The 21,712-nt window shown below is 46.2% G+C and overlaps 2 protein-coding genes across 3 annotated transcripts; both read right to left on the reverse strand.

Moving 5' to 3' along the window:
- Positions 1 to 1,197: 1,197 nt before the first annotated feature.
- On the reverse strand, positions 1,198 to 7,665 carry txndc11 (thioredoxin domain containing 11). Of its 2 annotated transcripts, none has more exons than XM_030351329.1 (13): positions 7,349 to 7,665; positions 6,769 to 6,865; positions 6,276 to 6,410; positions 5,902 to 5,999; positions 5,652 to 5,781; positions 5,284 to 5,377; positions 4,893 to 5,005; positions 4,465 to 4,668; positions 3,328 to 4,099; positions 3,004 to 3,194; positions 2,801 to 2,913; positions 2,622 to 2,702; positions 1,198 to 1,967 (listed from the first exon to the last, which is right to left on the reverse strand). In XM_030351329.1, exons 1-13 carry the CDS (start codon positions 7,471 to 7,473, stop codon positions 1,406 to 1,408), a joined length of 2,715 nt encoding a protein of 904 aa, XP_030207189.1. In that variant the 5' UTR covers positions 7,474 to 7,665; the 3' UTR covers positions 1,198 to 1,405. The 2 variants fall into 2 exon arrangements, with proteins under 2 accessions (XP_030207189.1, XP_030207190.1); XM_030351330.1 differs by having other exon boundaries at positions 6,291 to 6,410; positions 7,349 to 7,664.
- A 362-nt stretch (positions 7,666 to 8,027) lies between these two features.
- On the reverse strand, positions 8,028 to 21,073 carry LOC115540222 (bifunctional apoptosis regulator). Its single transcript, XM_030351335.1, has 9 exons — positions 20,886 to 21,073; positions 19,032 to 19,331; positions 18,337 to 18,435; positions 17,997 to 18,090; positions 14,116 to 14,291; positions 13,788 to 13,932; positions 10,201 to 10,383; positions 9,626 to 9,822; positions 8,028 to 9,325 (listed from the first exon to the last, which is right to left on the reverse strand). Exons 2-9 carry the CDS (start codon positions 19,322 to 19,324, stop codon positions 9,133 to 9,135), a joined length of 1,380 nt encoding a protein of 459 aa, XP_030207195.1. The 5' UTR covers positions 19,325 to 19,331; positions 20,886 to 21,073; the 3' UTR covers positions 8,028 to 9,132.
- Between the last annotated feature and the right edge of the window lie 639 nt (positions 21,074 to 21,712).

Consider the following 21,712-nt stretch of genomic DNA (forward strand, 5'->3'; position numbering starts at 1 on the left):
CAGCTCTCAGACGGGAGGCGACTCGTCGCGACGACATCCGGACTACCGTCACCAATTTGAGATCCTTGATATCCGCAGGATGTAGTCGCTGGAGCGCTGGACCTGCACTCACTTAATAGGTCCATGGCACTCACGCCCACATAACGTCTCAATCATTGTCTTTTAGAAACTGGATCTTGAATGAATATCTGTCGATCTTTCTCAGTCTCACTTATAAGCCAATTCTGAGAAAACTCCAAAATGTTTGAAATAAATGAAATGACATTATAACGCATATCGGCCTACTTGGTGATATATTTGTGGTTGGGTTCATGTATGCACCAAGTATCGCCCCGTGGTGGATAGGGTAATTGGAAGCTTCCATTATCGGGAAAATTAAGGAACCCATGGTGAAAGAGTTGGCTCTCATCCAGTTTATATTGTTCAGAATTCCCATTAAACACGAGAGCAAACTGAACTTGAAATCAAGTATTTTTTTTATCAATAAAAACAGCAATATTTTACATGTAAACAATTGCAATTTGTCAAACCTGAATTATTACGGTAAGTAGAAATACAAGCACATTTTAGTGATTCAGACATTCATGTAAAAATAGATTTATTTACCAAAGAAAAAAATGTGTCATAAAAGTCATCCCCTCAAACTGTGTGATTAATTAGTTCAACAGCCCCTAGGCCAACCATAAACAAAGAGCAGGCTTCATATATTATATATTTGATACATAACAGCTTCATTAGTGGCTCTCAATAAACCCTTTTCACAGAGGCGTCGTCGCAGGACAAACACAAGTGTTTCTATGTGAAAGACCCAGGATCGGTGTCATGAGCGTTTACCCCCTACGGTCCAACGGCGACACGCCCTGTGAAAAGAGTCTGTCGTGAATGGGATCGGTTGCCTGAATCAACGTTTAGATCGCACAGTACTCGGCAAGGGCATATGAGAAGGAAGGCTATGGACTTGGTAGCAGCGTCTCTGTAATGCAATGGCGGCTCTAGTTACTTCCTCCAACCTTTATTGGCTTATAGAGTTACATTGGCTTTGTTAAAAAAAAAAAAAGAAGAAGAAAAAAGAAAAGAAAACGAAAATGAAGGACTACTGTGATCCGTTTTGGTCGGTTGCCCTTCGTAGTGCGTCTGACGGTTCTCTGTAGAAAAAAAAGAAGTCTGTGTTACTGCCGTCGAAGCGTGAGCGGTGTGGCGGTCTCTGCTCATTTCCGTCGTCTGGTAGCAGCTGTATAGTTCCACTTCGCACAAGACCGACCCTTCATTAAAAAAAACAACCAAAAAAAACATGTTTTTCTTTTTTCTTAATCTTCCTATACCTCCTCAGCTCCAGGCCTTCACGTCGTGGAGACCCCCCATCTTCCCTGTCGTCCCCGTCCCCCCCCACCCCCCAACGCCATCCCTACTGGTCATGAACCCCCTCCTTCTCCGCCCCCCCCATCTCGCCCCGCTCCTCCTCCTCCTCCTCCACCTCCTGCTCCTCCTCCCGCTCCGCCCTCTCCCGCAGCGCCTCCAGCAGTGCACGCAGCAGGGGGCCGTCGTGGCCCAGGTGGCCCTCCCAGGCGTCCGCCAGCTCCTGCAGCCGCCGCACCGCCGTGCCCAGCTGCCGGCTCTTCTGGCGGTGCTGCTCCTTCAGCCGCTCCCGGTGGAGCTCCACGCCGCGCGCCTCCAGGACCAGCGGCTGGTGGTCCTGCCACAGCCGCGCCAGCTGCAGCGCCAGCCGCTTGCGGGCCAGGTGCAGCGCCCGCAGCTCGTCCTGGAGCAGGTGGAGCTCGGCGTGGAGGACGCTGGGTCCCGGGGCGGGGCCGGGGCCGGGGCCGGGTCCCGGGGCCCCCTCAGCGGTGGGGCTCTTTCCCGATGGACCCCCCGGGCGGTGGGCGGGGCCCGTGTGCTTCAGGAGGAAGCGCAGGAGGTTGGGCAGGGTGATGAGCTCGTCGCTGGGGAACTTGACGCTCTGGTGTTTCCTGGACGAGTGGGATCATCATTAAAAAGGGGACATTTTAAACCACCAGGTGTGAGTGTGATTAGCCGACACAAGCCGTTTTGAAAATCTGCCGCTTCTGACATCACAAGTGGGCGTGTCCACCTAGATGTATGACGGACAGATGACCAACGTGTGCTACAGTCCACGTGGTAGACTGGTAGACTGATCTATCCAGCACACCTCTAGGTGGACACGCCCACTTGTGATGTCAGAAGAGGCAGATTTTCAAAAACAGCTTGTAACGGCTAATCACACTCACATCTGGTGGCATAATATGGGACCTTTAAAACCAAACACGAAAAGATTAAACAGCACGCTGTGTTCATAGTAGTAGTAGCTAGCTATCAAATGACATCAGTGCTGCTGTTGAGATATTATGTCACCCCTGTCCAAAAATAGATCAACCTAAATCTTATATAGAGAGAGACAGTCAACACTGCCTCTGCGTGTTTTGTAGGTTTATAAGTACTGAACATTTTCAAGTCTAAGCATTGACTTTCCTTCAAGCTAGAGGCTGCAGTATTATGCCCCCAGGTTTCTTACCTAACTGGTTAAACAAATACAAAGTCTGTCTCTTGGCTCCTTATGCGTGTGCGTGCGTGCGTGTACGTGCGTGTACGTGCGTGTCTCTCACCTGTGTCTGGGAAAAAGCAGGATGGCCGGAACATGGTCCACCATGAACTCCCAGGAGAGGTCATTGCGCGCGACGTTGACTCTGCGCAGAGCACATGCGTTTGACACGCGTTTTAAACCGCAACGTTCCACAACTACGGCCTCTCCCAACAGTGACACGTCCGAGCCGGCACAACCTACCTCGCGATGGTCATGGTGCCGTTTCCCTGGAACAACCGGGCCAGCTGGATGAGGACGTGGTTGAGAGCAGTGCAAAAACCACACCACTGGGTGTAATAAAACACCAGCACGTCCTTGAGGAACAACACAATACAAAACATTTCCACACAGCCAATGGCTTCCATGAGATGGTACTGTACTGTGGCCCCCCGCTCCCGGTGTACCTTGTCGGCCTCCATGATGGAGGGGCCGAAGGAGGCGGTGGTGAGCTCCACGATGAGGGGCCGCTTCTGGGGCTTCTCCTGGGACGGACGCCCGGACCCCGCTGTGGGGCCCGCCCCGCCGGGCCCCGTCTCTCCCACCAGATGCCTCTGCAGGGGGCTGTAAGGGGCGCTGAAGTTCCTGATGAAGGCCTCTGGAAGACGGACACACACACACACACACACACACACACACACACACACACACACACACACACACACACAATGCTGACATTGACGCCAATACAAAACGAGAATAAAGATAGTGAAACGCTGCCCCAGTCTTACCCAGGGCCTCGGCCAGGCTGTGCGCCGGGCTGTGGTCCAGGACGTAGTGGACCTCGTCCTTCAGGTCGACGATGGTGGCAAACGACCAGTCTCGGCCCCCCCCCTGTCCCAGGGCCGCCTCGGGCCGGGAGCCGCTGGCGTTGCCGGGCGCTCCCAGCCTCGCGGCCAGGGGCCAGGTCAAGGCCACGTCCAGCACATAGAAGTTCAGCGTCTTGTTGGTGCGGCAGCGGAGCCCTGTGATGTTCACCGCCTCGTCGAAGGATGGAGGGATGGAGGAGGAGGAAGAAGAAGAAGAAGAGGAGGAGGAGGAGGGAGACGAAGGGGGAGGGACGAAGTCCGCACCGTGATCCTCGGAACTTGCGTCGGTCGCCGGAGGCGGGGCGCCGTGGGGCTCCAGCTGCCTCCTCCGGCAGCAGGCGCTGTACAGGCTGAACGGGTCGTAGCCGCAGCGGAAGTTGCTACAGGTGGCGGGCGACGTCCCCGCGGCCACGGCGGGAACGGTCGCGGCGACCCCGTCCGACCGGTGGAGGAGCAGCAGGGCTCCTCCCCCTCCCCGGGCCCTGGAGAGGCACGAGCAGGGCGTGGCGGCGGAGGTCCGGGCGCCGGGCCGTGACGTGTTGAGGCACAGCTCGCACACGGTGGTGCTGCCGTCGGCGCGGCTCGACCCCGGCTGCACCACCACCGACTGGCAGCCCGCCGGGACCCCGGCGTCGGGCCAGCGCCGGCGCTCGCTTCGGTCGCAGCTGTGGTAGCGCAGAGCGATGTCCGCCACCTGGGGGAAACCACGTAGCCACGGGGGGGGGGGGGGGGGGGGGGGATGTTAAAACCAAAGCCCATCAGCGGTTTATTGTTAAACGTGCCGCAATGATTGGTGAAGACTAGACGAGGGTCGACCCGTTAGTGGAAACCAAGCAGTAATGAACTTGAGAAGAGGGGGCGCAAGAAATATGAAATGGACATCCCCTTTTATGTCCATATTGTCAGTGTTATCTGATCATGTGTGTGATTGCTATTGACTATGTATGTCCTTTTATTGACTATATGCACTTTATTTGTACATTGTTCTTGGGCAGCTCGAAAGGCGCTTTTAAAATAAAATGTGTTATTATTACTTAGATCCACTCATCTGATACTAACCTGCTTCAGATGGGGATGGGCCTCTGCGCTGAGGGGATTGTGGGGCATGAAGAGCAGTAGCGCGGGGCCTTTGGTCAGCTCCTGCTCCAGGAGGGTGGACTTGGTGCCCGGGGGCTGCAGCCAGCGGAGGACCCTCTCCTGGTGCTGAAACACCCAGCTACAGATGCCCTCCGACGTGAAGTTCTGCTCCCGACGGGGGAAAATCTGGGAGGAGAGAGGTTGGGTTCAGCACGCCGGCAAAGGGCACGACCGTGCTGGGCTTTCGATGCTGTACGGCCGCACAATACTATGATTCGAGTATAAGATGCATTTGTCTGGTATTACTGTTTTTTTTTCTTTTTCAGAAAAAAACACATCCACGTTGAGACAATGTTATTGTAACTTGAAGAGAGCCTCTTCAAAAATATTAGATTATTATCATTTTTTACCAAGGAAGAGTTGAATCGCCGATGGAGGTATACAGTCTGATCCTCTTGGATGGAGATGGCCTCCGCTACCTGTCTGTTGGTCACCACCCCAAAACGTGTGCCACCACGGAAATCTGCAACACACACACACACACACACACACACACACACACACACACACACACACACACACACACACACACGTGCACACACACATAGTAGAGTTAAAAAAAGGAGCGGTACCTCAATCAATCAATGCTGACATAGAGTTTAATACACAGCAAGATATTTAAATCACTGCTGAAGTCTTACCCAGGGACGAATTAAGGGACCATAAAAATGTCCAAAAAAGTCCAAGAGCTTTGTACTGCAAAGTAACCAGTTCATAGGGGTAGATTCGAGCTGGCCTTACCCCTCTTGAGGGCCTGCAGGGCAGATGACAGGTAGGTGAGGTACCCTGGGGGTTGAGGAGAGGAGTTGAACTGGAAGAATCCAACTACCCCTGGCTAGAAGATCCAAGAGAGAAAGGCAAATTATAGAAAAAGGTTAAAACGCACGTTTTGAATATCTTTGTTGCGACTCGAGAGCCTGATGCAAAGAGGTAAGCAACCACCTCTGTGTAAATCGATGGCAGGTGTTTGTTTAAAGTATAGATTAAGAAAATGATGGTAAAAAGAAAGCCCTTGGAGGTTATAACTCTGTGGACTTGTATGTCTAGAGCTAGACTAAATGGACGTGACCCATCACTCAGCTGAACCCACAAGCCTGGCTGGGACCCACCTCGTGGTAGGAGAGAAAGTCTTTCAGCGTGGCCCTTGAGGGTAGGTAGGTTAGCGGTGTGAGCACTCGGAGCACAAAGCTCTCCACATAGGCAGCAATAAAGGGCCCTCTGTAGTCGATAGGCCCAAATCTGGAACAGAAACATCACAGGTGCACATTAACAATACGCATTAAAAAAGAGAAGTATGAATTGCATACATTTCCTGCATGCAACAATAAACTGCAATAACATTGTTGTCTTCTGCTTTACCTTTTGTAGAACAGATGGATGACTGGGTACTGAAATAAACGATTCTGTTTCCGGCATTTTCCCTGGCTCCACCAGCAGTTGACAGCCACAAACTGCACCTGTTTGGTTGTTTGATCAAAAAGAGTGAGGTTAAAAACAAACAAAACTTACAGCACCCATATCAATTATATTATTGTCTGTTATAGCTGGCTCTCCACTCTAGCTGGATAATATTATCCTCTATTCCCTTACATAATAATAATAATAATTCATTGAATTTATTTAGCGCTTTTCTAGACACTCAAAGACGCCTACAGTGAAGGGGGGGGGGGGGGGGGGGGGGGACCTCACTAACCACCACCAGTATGTAGCACCCATTTGGGTGCTACACCCACATGTCCATGCTCTACCTGTTTGGCCAACTTTTTGGCCACCGTCTGGACTTCGTGCCGGGCGGCCATGGAGTGTGCACACCACGGTGCATAGAAGAAGATGAGAGACACCTCGGCCACACTCCTCAGTCGCTCTACCTGGTGAGGGAGGTTTTATTGTCAGAGAATAAGGCCCAATCCCATTTATACCCCTTACCCCCTTCCACTTACCCCTTCCCCTTACCCCTTCAAAACAAGGGGGAGGGATAAGAGGATGGGGTAAGGGGTAGAAATGGGATTGGGCCTAAACCACCATCTAGAAAGAGTATGGGTATCATCAAAGACATCAGGATCTCAACCTTTTCCGCTTGGAGTCAAACACCCTAAACATTAGACAATCCTTTTTTGGGGCTTTGCAACACCGACTTCTGGTGTATGGTGGTATGCTTTTAAAGACTCTATATAATCCTTTGTAATGCAACACCACATCTTGTTCATGCTCTTTTTGCATCCTTACCTGGTCCAACTGGCCCAAGTAGAGGTCCACCACCGGTGCTTCAGCGGAGAAGAACCGCACTGGCGGCCGGGCTGCAGCCACGACATTTTTAGCACGGCTGAAAAACAGTAGTACCCCAGTGCTGATGTTTGTCTTTCCATTGCTTTCTAAATGTACAAGACGAGTCAGGTTCAAATAGATGAAGATGGAGGAACCTCAGAAAGAAAAAGGAGGGGTTTGTATTGTACTGAATATTCAGACATCAAACTCATACATGAATGTATAAATTCTAGTCTATAATGCTAACTGACAGCTGCCTCGCATGGCATAGACTGACTCATTAGTTATGCATGTGTGCATCCTGTATAGCAAAACACACTGCAAAGTAAATAATAACCTATATACTATTCAATAAAATCAATGGAAATACTAGAGGGTCGTTCAGCATAGCGTAGTAGTTTATGAATAGCCTATTACTACAACTGAGTAACAAGTATACACAGGAAGCTGTTTAAACCAGCCATAAACAAGCTAAATAACAACGCCTAGTTACTCTGTTAATTAGCTAACCTAAGATATTGTTTTGCTGTACTGTTGTTACCTGCATGTGAACTTGACAGCCAGTATGAGAAGGACACTGAGCAGGACAGCCCCACAGACAAGATCAGGTCTCCGGGCCATCAGAAACAGCACCTGCCGAAGAGACTGCCACAACCGGCGCAGCATTACAGGTTTTTGGCTCTGCCTCCCATTTATACGCGCCAGGTGGTGCGGAACAAGTCCATTATTCTGAAGGGTTGGGGAGGGCCACTGAGCGACATATTATCCTGTTACCCTGGATTGGACATTGCTGCTGTTAATGGAATAGGCTTCCGAACACGGATAGACCAACCTTTCTTACCCACGTATACTTATAACTTCCGCTCTGCCGGCGCAAGGGAGAGTCGCCTTTTGTAGATACTAAATAAATCCGCAGAAATATAATTGAACTTGTTTTGAACGACGGTTATGACAAGGTGCTAAAAAAATGGTTTCATTTAAAATCTATTGTTAAGATGGTTTTCCGAATAATAATCATTCTAACGTATTAAGGAGAAACATTGTTTGGGCATTTGCGTTAAATGGAAGGATGCTACTGCTACACTATCCCTACTTTGTAGCGACAACACGAACGCACCGTTGACACTAGGTGGAGACAGCCCTCATGTTTAACTTCGAAGAGGGAGATTTTAAAACGTATCATCGCTCCTACATAACACCATAAAAAGCACACCCACTGATCAATATTTATAAACCTTTTATTTGTTTCCAACATCCAATTACTCGCAATAGCATAATCACAGTTCAATGCTGAGTGTAAATCATGTAAAAAATATAATAACTCTAGTTGCTTGCCACAAAATATAAATGGAACATCATTTTGCAGGAAATTATTTTCAAAAAAATGTGCAATGCAATAACTACATACTTAAAATACTTTTAAATTACACATATTTTACACTGATTAAAAAAAGTGCAGAATTTCACATAGAATGAAAAGATGTGTAAAATGCACCTCAACATTCAAGAACGGCCACTAAAATGCCATTGTTTGCATCCCCTTTAAATAAACTACGATTTCAGGTTCACGTGAAGATGCAACACAACCTTGCCCATATTTTACAGGTTTGTTTTCAGATACACCGATTAAGCACCTGATCTAAATCGACTAAGGTTACCACCCAGAGCCAGACTTCAAGGATAAGGCTAGCCAAATTCAGCTTTTTTTTCAATTTTAATGAAACCCCCTTTATAAAATAAAATTGCATAGGCAGTCGATATAATGTATATTATTTGGTAATAGACACATACATTAAACAATGTTTGCATGGAACTTGATATTTACCTGTAGATCAAACAATCGCTATCAAACCTCTATGTTTAAGACATTTGTCATTAAAAGTGAAAAGGAACAGGTTGAGGACAATGTGATCCATTTCCCAACCCCCCAGAAAACTGAACGCTGCAAAGTCCTTAGCTTTAAGCAAACACCCCTTGTTGACAATAAGCATCCAACAAAGTGGGCAAAATGAATAACCATCAACACAATAGTTTTGCTGCACATTGAGGCTGAACAGGTGCGTTATGCAAGTTGATCACAGTAGTAGAAAGTTCATCTCTTCCTCATAATGATACTGTTTCTCTGTAGTCAGTGCATCATTCAAGAAAGTATTTTTTTTTTCTCCAACCAAATCCGTCTCACGCAAGGGTTCCAAAACATGACTGGCAATCAAAAGCACGTCCTCTGAAGCAGCGATATTAGTCCGGGTCTCATTGCTACGCCCTTTCTTATGTTACGTGTGGGGTGGCAGCGGCGTGGTGTAGACTGAAGCATGCGTTGGGCCCTCACAGTGCGTGGGTTTCCGGGTGGATCAGCTGCTGCACCACCAGGTCTATGTTAATGATGGGGTTGAAATAGAGAGCCCAGTAGAAGAGGCAGTTGCACACAAACTGCGGGATAAAAGGCCACATGAGGGCAAAGGCAAAGCCCTGCGACGAGATCTTCCAGAAGTGGCTCCACATCCGACTGGGTAGAGTCCTAGAGGTGGAGAAAGGCATTGTTAAGAATCGTTTATAGCAGTTACATTGGTAGACTGAGAGAACTTCATAATAACAGTCGCCACTATTTCTCATTTTCTTTTATCCCGCAGACAATTTTCATCTGATTTTTATCATCCCTAAGGGTCTCACAGTGAATTCAGATACTTGGTATAAGAAGCGGGTATAAGCCGCTTGACGTTAGGGAATCAAACCAAGTACCTTTAGACTGGCCGGTGAAAACCCTAGCCCGTGCCCACACTACCCTGGGCCCCCCTTCCCAAGACGTGTCTGTCTGTACCTGATCCGGGCTCCGGTGCACAGCCTCCACAAGGCGCAGCCCTCCAGGACGGAGAGCAACATGGCGTTAACGATGATGAAGCGGGACGTCCAGTAGTGGACCGCCAACCAGTCCCAGGAGAACTCTGCGATCAGCTGGTACGGAAGCAGCACGTACTTCACCAGAAACTCGGACCATTGCCGCTGGTTGGGTGGTTGCTAGTAGAACACACACACACACACACACACACACACACACACACACACACACACACACACACACACACACACACACACACACACACACACACACACACACACACACACACACACACACACACACACACAGATTAAGTGGTTAAATGTGGATTTAGGAAATATACAGAAATCAAATAACACATTTATTGCTGGTTAACCTTTGACATTGAAGTCAACATTTTACCAACACAATTATGTGCCATCAAATGATTTGCCAAGATAGTGACTTAATAAGATCCAACTTCTAGATGCATGATTTACCTTGTTTATGATACAAACAGGCTAAAGAAAAAGACTAGAATACCTAATGACACGACAGGGGTTTGAAGTTGGCCGTACCTGCGTGTCGATGAGGCGGCCGCTGTCCTCTGATTGGACACCATCTGTGATGGCAGGGCAGCAGGTGTGCAGGAAAGGCAAAAATGTTTCTGTGTAGTCGAAGAGGTACACGTAGAAGAGCGTGAGGCGAGGGGAGCTCTTGAGTGCGTAGAGGAGGAACAGAGACTTCCCTGCGTTGACCGCCTGCCGGGGAAAGACAAAATCAGGGTCTTTAGGTCAAAGGGCTGTTCTCCTGCCGAGGATCAGAGTTAAACATCTGTGGTAAGACGGTGGATAGCTGGAGTTGCCAAAAGAAGGCCAGAATAAATTCTGTATGGGCCAAAGAAGCACCAGAACCTCCCTGATTCCCCATCCCCAAAGGATTCTGATTAAAATGTAATTGATAGATCGAATTGAAGATGTTTTTCATTATCACTTGTTCATTTTAGTGCCTCGAAGCTTCGATGATTGTGATGGTATGTGACCATAAACGTCTTCTAAACCTTAAAAAGGCATTAATGTTTTTAGAAATGGATTAGCACATTTCAGTGAAATCAAAATCACATTTATTTTACTTATGGCCTTGATGCCCTTGCAATTGCCCTGTGTGCCCTCAAGGTCAAGCGGTCTTGCTTCTAAAATTAGGAAATTCCAGGCCTGGTTGGGAGAAATTGGCTGCCTCGGAGAAACATTTATAAAAAAAAACGTTCATAAATGTGACTGTGTGAAGCAAATGTGAAGCAACTGGTAGAATAATAAGCACAGCTTTAGACATGAAGGAGCGTGAAATAAATTTAAAGGAGGAATATTATGGTGTTTTCCCAACAAGTAAACATAGTATTTGAGTTCTAGAAAACACTGGAAAAAAAAATCTCGCCTACCGCTAAAACCCTCTGTTTCAGTCCCTTCTGAACGCGCTGTTTCTGGTGTCTGTAGCTTTAAGGGACTCTCTAAATCGACGCCACTTCGACCTGGGCGGGACTTTACGTCCTACGTCACTCGCTATGGGTTTGCATGTGTGCGCGTAGCCGTTTGTCTCAGGGATCTGTGCACGAACTCCCTTGCACTACAGATTACGAGCGTCAGTGTCGTACGCGATGGAGGGTGGGTGACATTCCTGACTTACTATTACTAGCGATTAACATGACGAAACAACACGAACTAAGCTAACATTAGACTATAGCCATACCAGATAACGCCATACCAGCTAACCCTAACTATTTCTATTAAACTCTGAACCATTTTGCAACAGGCAACTGTGTGTTGGTGCGTCTTATTGCTTCCCACGTCTGCGTCTGCATCTTTCCCACTCCTGGCTAATAGTTTCAGCTTTTGTACTGTATATCAGAAATGATCACCCTGTACCACACTGCTGACTTGTTGATGTTTTGTGAGCACTCACGCATTTCTCTAGGTATCTTAAGTTTCCTACTGGAGTCATCAAAACTTTGGACTTTGTTATTGTAAGAAATATTGTGTTGCAAAAACACTTTGTGTCTTACCCTTAGTGTTACCCTAACCTTAACCCCAGTAACATTTCTTCATCATAAACTACAAGTTACGCAAAATGGCATACAAACATCCAGTCCAATATGAAAGAAAAAAGCTAGCTTCATTAAGGAATCTAACCCCTTATCCCCACATTAATGAGTTGTTCTCTGACCACTAACCCATCAGGTCTTAGTACATGCGATTCAAGAGTTAACCACTTGACAATCTTTAAACTTCGGTTGCCTAGAAATTGTAAAGACAGTGATGTGTGTACATTGTGCGAGTATCCGTCACTCGCGATGTGTGTGCAGTCCAAAATGAAAGAAAAGACCTTGCATCACTAGGGAATCGAACCCCCAATCATCAGTTGGTCGTTGGTAACTGTAAACAAAGAGATCGCATTTTGTTTAACTGCTAAATTAAACCGCAAAAAACGCCCCTTTCACGTGAACGCGCACTGAACCTAAAGCGGAAAACCTGGTTCAACTAATTGAATCTAAAGTGAGCTTCGTGGTACCATTTAACTCTGATTGCGAGTTGCGGCTCTGTCGAGCCAGGTTTTCCCAAGAAAGCCTGGGTATGTTCAGCGAGCTTCGTGGTATAGGGCACTCAAGCTCTATATCTATAATATAATGATAATAATAATAATAATATTATATATGGGTATTTATTTATATAATATTATATCTAATATCCAGGCCAAAAGCTATGTGCGCCTCGGATGATATTATGAATCATAAAGACGGCGTCTGACGTCTCTTGCACTTCCACAACAAGTAAAGACTCGTAGAGTAAAGACTCGGATATCTCGGCCATGGTTGAGAGGAATTGGGGGAGAGGAACTTTTGCCTTCACTCTCTGAAGTCCATGAACCGCGACATGGAGGAGAAAGGGATTGTACTCCGGGAGCTGAGCTGCCGGACTTGCCGCCGAGCTCCCCGCGCCGGAGCAGTCGGACTGCCGCCGAGACCTACCCCCGCCGGACCTTCAGGCTTCGGCTGCAGTTCGGCTCCCGGAGTACACCCGCCGGAGCAGCCGGAAAGCCTCGGCCGCAGCTCAGCTCCCGGAGTACACCGCTGGAGATTCGGCGGTGCTTCGGCGGGGGTAGATCTGTGGCAGTCCGGCAGCTCAGCTCCGGGAGTTCAATCCCTTTCTCCTCCATGTCACCCCCGCCGTCGAAGCCATCCGGCTGCTGCCGAAGCACTCCGGCAGGGATTGTACTCCCGGAGCTTAGCTGCAGGACTGCCGCCGAGTTCCCCCCCGCCGGAGCTGCTCGTCCGCTGGTCCACAAAATCTTAGCTATGCTCTGATTGGACGGGAGTAGGAAAGTGGGAGTTAATATTCAACTGTGCCCCCCTCCTACGTAGGAGGGGGCGCCGAAACAGTGCGGACTCGCTCGTTTGCTAACTGTAGGCGGGGTACTTCCGGAAACGCATATCTCACTCAAAAAAATCATGTACAGACTTTTTTCAAAGTTTGTATGCATGTGGGAGCACCAGAGATCCAAAACAACACCCCAAATCCCAGGGAAAGAGTTGTTTTCATAATATGTCCCCTTCAACATCACTAAACAAGAAGAAGGAATCAGTGGGATTACTATTTATTGGAATGAGTCAGTCCAACACTCAATCATGCACTAAGCAAAGGAGCTATAAAAGGGATAATATCAGACCGCCGACACCGATTTAATCCAAAATATATTCAAATGTAACAGTATCAACTGTGATAAGCTCTGCTAGTATCAATAGACGCAGGCAGAGAAAAGGACAGCTACCGGGAAGGAGTGGTGTTGTTGCTAACATTTGCCTAACAAATAAGGACTCAGACAGTTTATTGTCTTTCGTGTAGTGAATTGACTGCGTGTGTCTGGATTATGTTATGAAGATGGTGCGATCGGCAACGTTCGCGTGAGAGCTACATGGGAGATGCCGTTATGTGGCGCAAGCCTATTATCCAGACATACAATCACATTGCGCACTGGCTATCACTTTAAAGGCTGCAGGTCTTGTGTGTTATGATTTCCCCCAAGTCACACAATTCAAAATAGATATGCATGGAATGCCTACTGATCAGTGGATAAGATACAGTGAAGCTAGTGAAGTATGTAGTCAGATTACCTTGTACTCCCAGAGGTTCTGGGGTGGTTTGACTCCCAGGATCTTCAGTCTGTCCAGTTCAGTCAGTATGGCACGTCGATGGACCTGGTTCTCTATGCTGTAGGGCGGTCTGGATAACTCTTCATCCCCCAGCATCAATAGTAACCTGAGGAAAGACAAACAGTACACCCTTAGCACTCTTTAACCAACCGGTGACATCAAGAGTGACATACGGTGTACATGACTCATTTTAAATCAATGACACAACCATGCAGGTTCCATTTGGCCGTCTGCACCAAACAAAAACAAACAGTGAGGATTTGTAGAAACGGTCTGCCTTTGCCAGTACCTTCCATTGACCTTCTCCTGCTGGATGGGCCCCCTGTAGAGCTGTGCCCAAGGCCCCATGTTGTCCAGCCAGGACAGCACCTCCTCAGGGGTCCAGCGGGACACAGGCTTACTGATCAGTACGTCATGCTGGTCCTCCTCCCCACTACTGCTCCAGTGGTACACCAGGAGCATCACCTGGCAAAACACAAGCAGGCAAGGGAGGGACTCAATGTCGGCAAGTAAGTTGGGGTTCAGCCGTTTTTATTCGAGGCTTCAGGATGGCAGAAAGGGACACAAATGGAGGCAGAGATCCATTGGTCATTTTACATTAACTGAAGTCTTTGTTTAGTTTGACTTCGACATATTTGTGTAAGTCCAAAGCATACAGCCTTGTCGGGAGAGACACTGAACGCTGAATTAATTTCAATGAATTTCAATTGCTCCTTTAATGCCATATCGTTCTACAAACATGAGGCGGAATTCAAGCTCATGACAGAAAAAATACAAAGATAATTGTTGTTGTCGTTTTTGAAATGATCTGGGGGCCAAATAATATTGCTGCCGACCCCTGCTGATAGCTCGAGTAACTAGCAGGTAAGAGTTGGGAGAAAACATTTGTTCTGAATTCGACTTGGCATCAGTGGTAGTGATGCAACTGGACACATTTGTAATGTTGCCAAATATCTTAAAGGTCCCATGACATGAAAATCTCACTTTGTGAGGTTTTCTAACATAAATATGAGTTCCCCTAGCCTGCCTATGGTCCCCCAGTGGCTAAAACTTGCGTTTGGTGTAAAACGAGCACTAGCTGTTCTGCTCGCCTTTGAAAAAACGGAGGCTCAAGCGCGCTGATTTGGAATGTCTGTGCTCATGACGTCATGAGGAATCTCGGCTCCTCCCCTTACTCTGCATGGCCCGCCCAGAGACGTTGGCCCGCCAATGAGACTCGACCGTGCGAGCGCCACATGTGTGTGTGTGAATACACACTGTAACGCAAGTGTTTCTTGTCGGTTCTTTGACGTGTCTTGTATTTCCACAACGAGACTGTCGTGGGGGTTATCTGAGCCATGTTTGAGAAGGAATTGGGGGAAAGGAACTTTGGTTTGACTCGCTGAAGTACATGAACTGCGACATGCCGCCGGTTGCCGCGAGGCACCATAGCCCGGCAGCGGGCAGCTGGCAGCAGGCAGCGCGCGGTTCAGTCGACTTCAGGTTGATGTGAAAGTGGAAGAACCAGAGACGTCGCAGAACCCGACAAAGTCGTTTGTGATTCATAATATCGTCTGGAGGCGCACACAATATATTATATGATATAGATATCTATGTATTATATGATATTATTTAGATATAGAGCTCCAGGACTGTAACGCAAGTGTTGTACACTTCCTTGTTATTTGGCGCATAACGCGTCGGACTCTCGTCTCTGGTATTTCTACAACGAGACTCGTATTGGGGGTTATCTCAGCCAAGGTTGAGAAGGAATTGGGGGGGAAAGAACTTTGGCTTCGACTCCCTCAAGTCAAGAACATGAACCACGACAAGGAGGAGAAAGGGATCTTTGCCGGGCAGCGCTTAGGCACCTCCGCCTCCGGCGGTGGTCCCCCAGCGGGGCTCAAGCGGGAGACATTCGCCGCCAACAATCCCTTTCTCCTCCATGTCGTGGTTCATGTTCTTGAGGGAGTCAAAGCCAACGTTCCTTCCCCCCAATTCATTCTCAACTTTGGCTGAGATAACCCCCAATACGAGTCTCGTTGTAGAAATACCAGAGACGAGAGTCCGACGCGTTATGCGCCATCACACCAACAGCAGAACGGTTATCCAAATAACAAGGAAGTGTACAACACTTGCGTTACAGTCCTGGAGCTCTATATCTAAATAATATCATATAATACATAGATATCTATATCATATAACATATTGTGTGCGCCTCCAGACGATATTATGTATCACAAACGACTTTGACGGGTTCTGCGACGTCTCTGGTTCTTCCACTTTCACATCAACCTGAAGTCGACTGAACTGCGCGCTGCCTGCTGCCCGCTGCCGGGCGATGGTGCCTCGCGGCATGTCGCAGTTCATGTAGCCTACTTCAGCGAGTCAAACCAAAGTTCCTTTCCCCCAATTCCTTCTCAACCATGGCTCAGATAACCCCCACGACAGTCTCGTTGTGGAAATACAAGACACGTCAAAGAACCGACAAGAAACACTTGCGTTAGTGTGTGTATTCACGTTGATGTGGACGTTGAAGAACCAGGAACGTCGGAATATCGGCTCACACAGCTTTTGGCCGTGATAATATGTATTATATGATATAGATATCTGTGTAGGCTATATGATAATATTTAGATATAGAGCTCCAGGACTCCCGTGTGTTCTAGAATATTTACAGAACACGGCTAAAGGCTGTGTGCGCCTCGCCATTGCGATACATCCACTGTAAACAGAGCGCATGGTACCGTCCCTGGCTGCAAGCTGCTCAGGGCCACACCCCCACCCTCCTCCTTGACACGCCCACCGAAACAGCGCATTTGGGGGAAGCTCAATGTGCGACTGGCTCGGAGTGGCTGTAACTCTGCACCACGGCTGAATTTCAGGAACGTCTTTGAATACTGTGTTAGTTGCCCACTAATACCTATATTAAAGAATACATAAAATAGCATGTCATGGGACCTTTAAAGCTGAAATTTATTAAAAATATGTATATCTATTTAATTGGTGTTGAGGGATGAGCATTCACTACCAGTTTAATTTGGGGCTAGTGTTGCAGAATAGTTTTGCAGGTGAAGACTCATTTTGCTAAAACCATAAGTTTGAAAATAATTATCAAAAAGAAGGATAGTGTTCCAGAAGGTCCAAATTAACTATTTGGGGGCTGTACCTTGGACTGGGAGACCTGTTCTGGGAAGGGTGTTGATGATTAAGAGCAAGCAAGCCAAGTGGAATTTTCCTGTTTATTTTCTGGAGTTCGGACCAGCATTGTGTGCATTCATTTGGTAAACAGATTTGATCATTTGATCAGAAAATGAATAGTATAATATCGATAGTAGAGGTTTTCTGTGTGAAATATAAATGCCCAAACTTTGTTTTCGATATATATTTAATCTAAACCCGTCAACGGCCTATGGGTCAAATTCAAAAGTGTGATAAAATAAATTCATAAAACAACATATACAATTCTCAACAGGGAGTTATTTATGAGCTTAATTACAATGAATTGACACAGGTTTTTAATGTTTAGATGCAACTGTTCCCGAGATGGGATTGGGTCGATATTTTTGCACTTAAGTTCTTCATAGATCTAGCCAGATTGATGCACTTAACTTTAAAAAGCAAACGGTTATCTCCCACCCCCCAGAGGGTCCGAGGTCCACCCGTCAGTCTCACTAAATCATTATATCTTGTGATTAATTCTTATACTCATACAGATACATGACATGTATTTTGGTTGGCTACCTTGTACTCATAGTTGTGATTTTTCTTGGACATTCAAATGAAATGTCATTTCATGACATTGGGAAACAGTGCGGTAATCTCTTTGCATACTGCACAAACTGTTCTTCACACACACATGCAAATAAATAACTGCCACGAAGCTAGGCATACAGAGACGTTGCTCCCTACTGCCACATGGACTAACCAAACTGTCCAAATGGCATGCAGTGCCAAGTGTTTGAAGGACTAGGAAACTATGTCGGAAATATATACAAAACCAAACCAACAAATGCTGCACCAATCTATGCCGACATCATTTAGATATTGCAGTTCTCTGATTTAAAGCAAGCAGACTGATGGATAATTTATCCATAACTGAATCCTGAACAACGTCTTTATATGAATTCATGGTAAAAAAGTAATATTTTATAAAAAAAATAGTTCAAGGGTCAATTTGTACCAACTTACAGCCACGCATGTGAGTGCAGTCAGTACTCCAGAAAAGAAGAAGCCTGCTCCTCTATGTTGAGGGGTTTTGGGCCTCCCCTGTGCATCACCATACCTAAAAGGATATACAATATTTTCACATCATCCAAAGATACCATTGCTAAATTTGGTGTCTGAATGCATGTGATAGTGAAGAATTAGTTTTAAGACACTCTTGAGGGAAAAGCATTTGGTTTAAAGCAGCATGATTATGTGAAGGTGCCATGCATCTTCCAAGAATCAATGTCAAAGGGATTCGGTGATACTAACAAAACAAAAAGGGCAAAGGGGGAGTGATCGTTATTGTATTTACAAATCAAACCTTTGGAATGCCAGCAAACTCCGGGATATTTTGGGATTTTCCTGGATCTCTGCTCTCCTCTTTTCCACTGCTGTACAGAACAACTTATCAACTGCATCCCTAAGAAGACAAAAAAGCTTGTTCAGCAGTTATATTCGGTAGTAAAACAATACATAAGAAACAGAAATTAACCGGTGAATTAGGTGCATTTTCCCCTTTATGAATGGGACACAGATCAAAAGTTTGGGAAAGTCCAACTAAGGGTCATGCACACAAGAGTCAGAGCATTGAACGTCAGATGCTGACAAATAAGTGTTATCTGTTACCAAGAGGATTCCTCACTGACCGTCCCAGAAAAGGGTGTGGAGCCAAATTAAAGGGGAACCGTCATGTTGGGTCATGTTCAAATACAAGTTGAAAGTCCTGCTTCATACACATGTAAACAAAATAAATCACTGCCTGCAAAATCCACTGTGTCCAGGAAAAAGTTTGACCTCTGACCTAATATTTTCAAATCAAACCAATGGAGAATACGACTTCAACGGTCAATCTTTTCGGCAAATATCCCCCAGAAATTGTTTTGATATTACAGACCGTGATTCATACATGTGTATGAAACACTGATCTCCTCTATTAGAAATTAGCTGAGCTTGATGGTTTTGATTTCAGTGTACATTTCTTGGTTAACATAAAGTGGATGAACTGGATAAATGTACCTTAGCAGTATGTTTACTTTTGGAAAGCCCTGCCACTTCTCGCGACACTCCGGACACTCGTTCTTGTGTGAAGACTCCCACCACAGAGCGAGACAATGGCGGCAGAAGTTGTGGCCACAGTTCAAGGTGGTGGGGTTCACCAAGATGTCATAACAACAGTGACATGAGAATTCACTTTCTGAGATCGAGCTTCTGGTGGTGCTCGACTCAAAAGGATGAGATGAGTCCGGAGGGCCAGCCCTTAACTCTCCAAGGTTGTAATCATCTGTCTCCATCTGTAGATAGTTTTGCATTTCCACTCTGGAGAAACGAAGACAAGGAATAAAATATGAAACATTGGACCAAAGAACAGCCATATTGAATGAAACACAGATACTGTGGGAGTTTAGTGATTATTTGGAAGCTTATCTTAAAAAACCGTGCCGAGTAATTGTTGACATTAACAAATGATAGCTACGGATGATCCTTCTTTTTTCTAAAATAGCTTAAATTAGCCAACTGGCTTCCTGGTGGAGCCAGGACAACTTGGAGCTGATTATAATCTCATAGGACCTCAGGTGGGAGGAGATCATCCCCCAACATCAAGAGGGAGCACAGGATGTTCTTCCTTTGCCAGCTGAACAAATTCAACCTGCCACAGAAAATGATTATCCAGTTCTACAGGCCATCATAAAGTCCATCCTCAACCCTCAACACCTCTATCCCTGCATGGTTCACGGCCAAGGAAAACAGCAGATTACAGCGGATACATCGGTCAGCCGAGAAAGCTATCGGCTGCAACCTCATGCCTCTTCTGGAACTGTACCACTACAAGACCAGGAAGAGAGCAGGGCAGAGCATCGTTGATCGTTCCCATCCTGGTCTCCCCCTCTTTCAGACTTCCATTTGGCAAAAGGGTTCAGGCGATCAAGACCAAAACCTTGCTTGAGTCTCGCTACCTGAACATATTCACAAACAAGCCACCTGCCTCTAACTTACTCCGGGACTTCCACTCTCCCCCACCCATCCATGACACGCGCACCCGCACACACACACACACACACACACACACACACACACACACACACACACACACACACACACACACACACACACACACACACACACACACACACGGATATAAATATCGTTACTATATATTGTTATAAGTTTTCTTTAAGATTTTGATGGTGTCGTTTTAATCTCTGTCTTACATTCAACAACCTCACCAAGTTACTCTCCTTGTTTGCGCAAACATAAAAATATATATATAATTCTGATATGTTGCGTATGATAAATACATATATCGAGCAACACAACATAGCTTTGATACAATATTAAGAGCTTTGAGTCTCCTGTTTACATGCTTTGCTATCCCATTTTAAAGAGTACTCAATAAGATACACTATACCAGCAGTAACGTTAGGCTCCTAAACCCCTTTGAAACTTGATGTGTCACGCCACTTGATTTTATAACGTCCATAACCCCTGACCTGTCACGACCAAACATGGCAGCCTTTGGACCTGATCCAAGTTTAAATTCACCAAAATCACATACTAATGTCTAGCTGTGGAAACCGTGAACTGTGGAAGCTAACGCACATTCCCTCAGCGTTGTCCACCTGAATTCCATATTATCTCACAGGCCCTGCTAAGCAATCATGTAAAAGATACGTTATACACGAAGCAGTTGGTTTGTGATACGATATAAAATTGGTCCACCACATATTAAAAACAAACATTGAATAAAGATTTTTAAATGGCCCAAAAGCCTACCAGCTACTATCAACAATATCAAGTTAGCGTAAAACAAATCTGCTCATTCGTATTCAGGGACGGATTTGATCTTGATTTCCCTTGTCAAAAGTACATTACCTCAGAAGTAGTCTCTGTGAAGGGTCAAACGGTATAAACACATTTGGATAATTATCTATTACTCCTATTTGGGAGAGATTCTAGCTAGTTGAATAGCTAGCTAGAGAATATTTCCGTCTGACAGTCGCCATGGCTGAGAGTGCTAGGGGAAGCACCAGCACGACGTAAACTCAGTACGTCACATGGTGTTTGGACTCAACGCGCCTGCGCCAACTTTCCGGTTACTTCTGTTCAGAGCTATTTAGAGAGGATAAATGGCTCTGCTTCTGTCCATACCCGATCGGTACCTCCTGCTGGACTCTGACTGCACACACGTGATAGACATTGAGTGCAAATGTACAGTACGGATCAGGCAGGAGTTACAGCTCGGGTAGTGACAACAACTTATCCAGCTGTGTGCTTGACTGCTCATCCATAATTCATGATATATTTTCCAGTACACCAATGTTAAATATGCATGCAGAAATTAATATTGCGCAAAACCATTTTTTTTAATGGAAGTGGAAATAACATGAAGAGCAAACTTCAATAGAGAACAGAACGATACATATAGGCTACATCCATGCGACATGGGTTAAATAAAAAAGTTAAGTAGCCTAGTTTAGTAAGTAAGTAAGTAAGTAAGTAAGTAAATAAGTAAGTAAGTAAGTAAGTAAGTAAGTAAGTAAGTAAGTAAAATGTATTTATAAGGCACATTTAAAAACAGTTTTCACTGGCCAAAGTGCAGTACATGGTGCAAAGAGGCATATAAAGGAAGCCATACCACATACATAGACATAGATCAGGGATGGGCAACTGGCGGCCCGCGGGCCGCATGCGGCCCGCGG

The sequence above is a fragment of the Gadus morhua genome, chromosome 3, assembly GCF_902167405.1.
Source record: "Gadus morhua chromosome 3, gadMor3.0, whole genome shotgun sequence".
Lineage (NCBI taxonomy): Eukaryota > Metazoa > Chordata > Actinopteri > Gadiformes > Gadidae > Gadus > Gadus morhua.

What these genes read in the sequence shown, in the direction of transcription:
- txndc11 (XM_030351329.1), bottom strand. Translation starts at nt 7,473, where the DNA reads ATGCTGCGCCGGTTGTGGCAGTCTCTTCGGCAGGTGCTGTTTCTGATG. An exon ending in CCTGCAGGCCCTCAAGAGGG is followed by an intron (nt 5,006 to 5,283) that starts GTAAGGCCAGCT and finishes TGTGTGTTGCAG; the next exon opens with ATTTCCGTGGTGGCACACGT. An exon ending in CCATCATGGAGGCCGACAAG is followed by an intron (nt 2,914 to 3,003) that starts GTACACCGGGAG and finishes TTGTTCCTCAAG; the next exon opens with GACGTGCTGGTGTTTTATTA.
- LOC115540222 (XM_030351335.1), bottom strand. Translation starts at nt 19,324, where the DNA reads ATGCAAAACTATCTACAGATGGAGACAGATGATTACAACCTTGGAGAG. An exon ending in CAGGAGAAGGTCAATGGAAG is followed by an intron (nt 13,933 to 14,115) that starts GTACTGGCAAAG and finishes GTCTTTCCTCAG; the next exon opens with GTTACTATTGATGCTGGGGG. An exon ending in TGCACCGGAGCCCGGATCAG is followed by an intron (nt 9,326 to 9,625) that starts GTACAGACAGAC and finishes CTCCACCTCTAG; the next exon opens with GACTCTACCCAGTCGGATGT.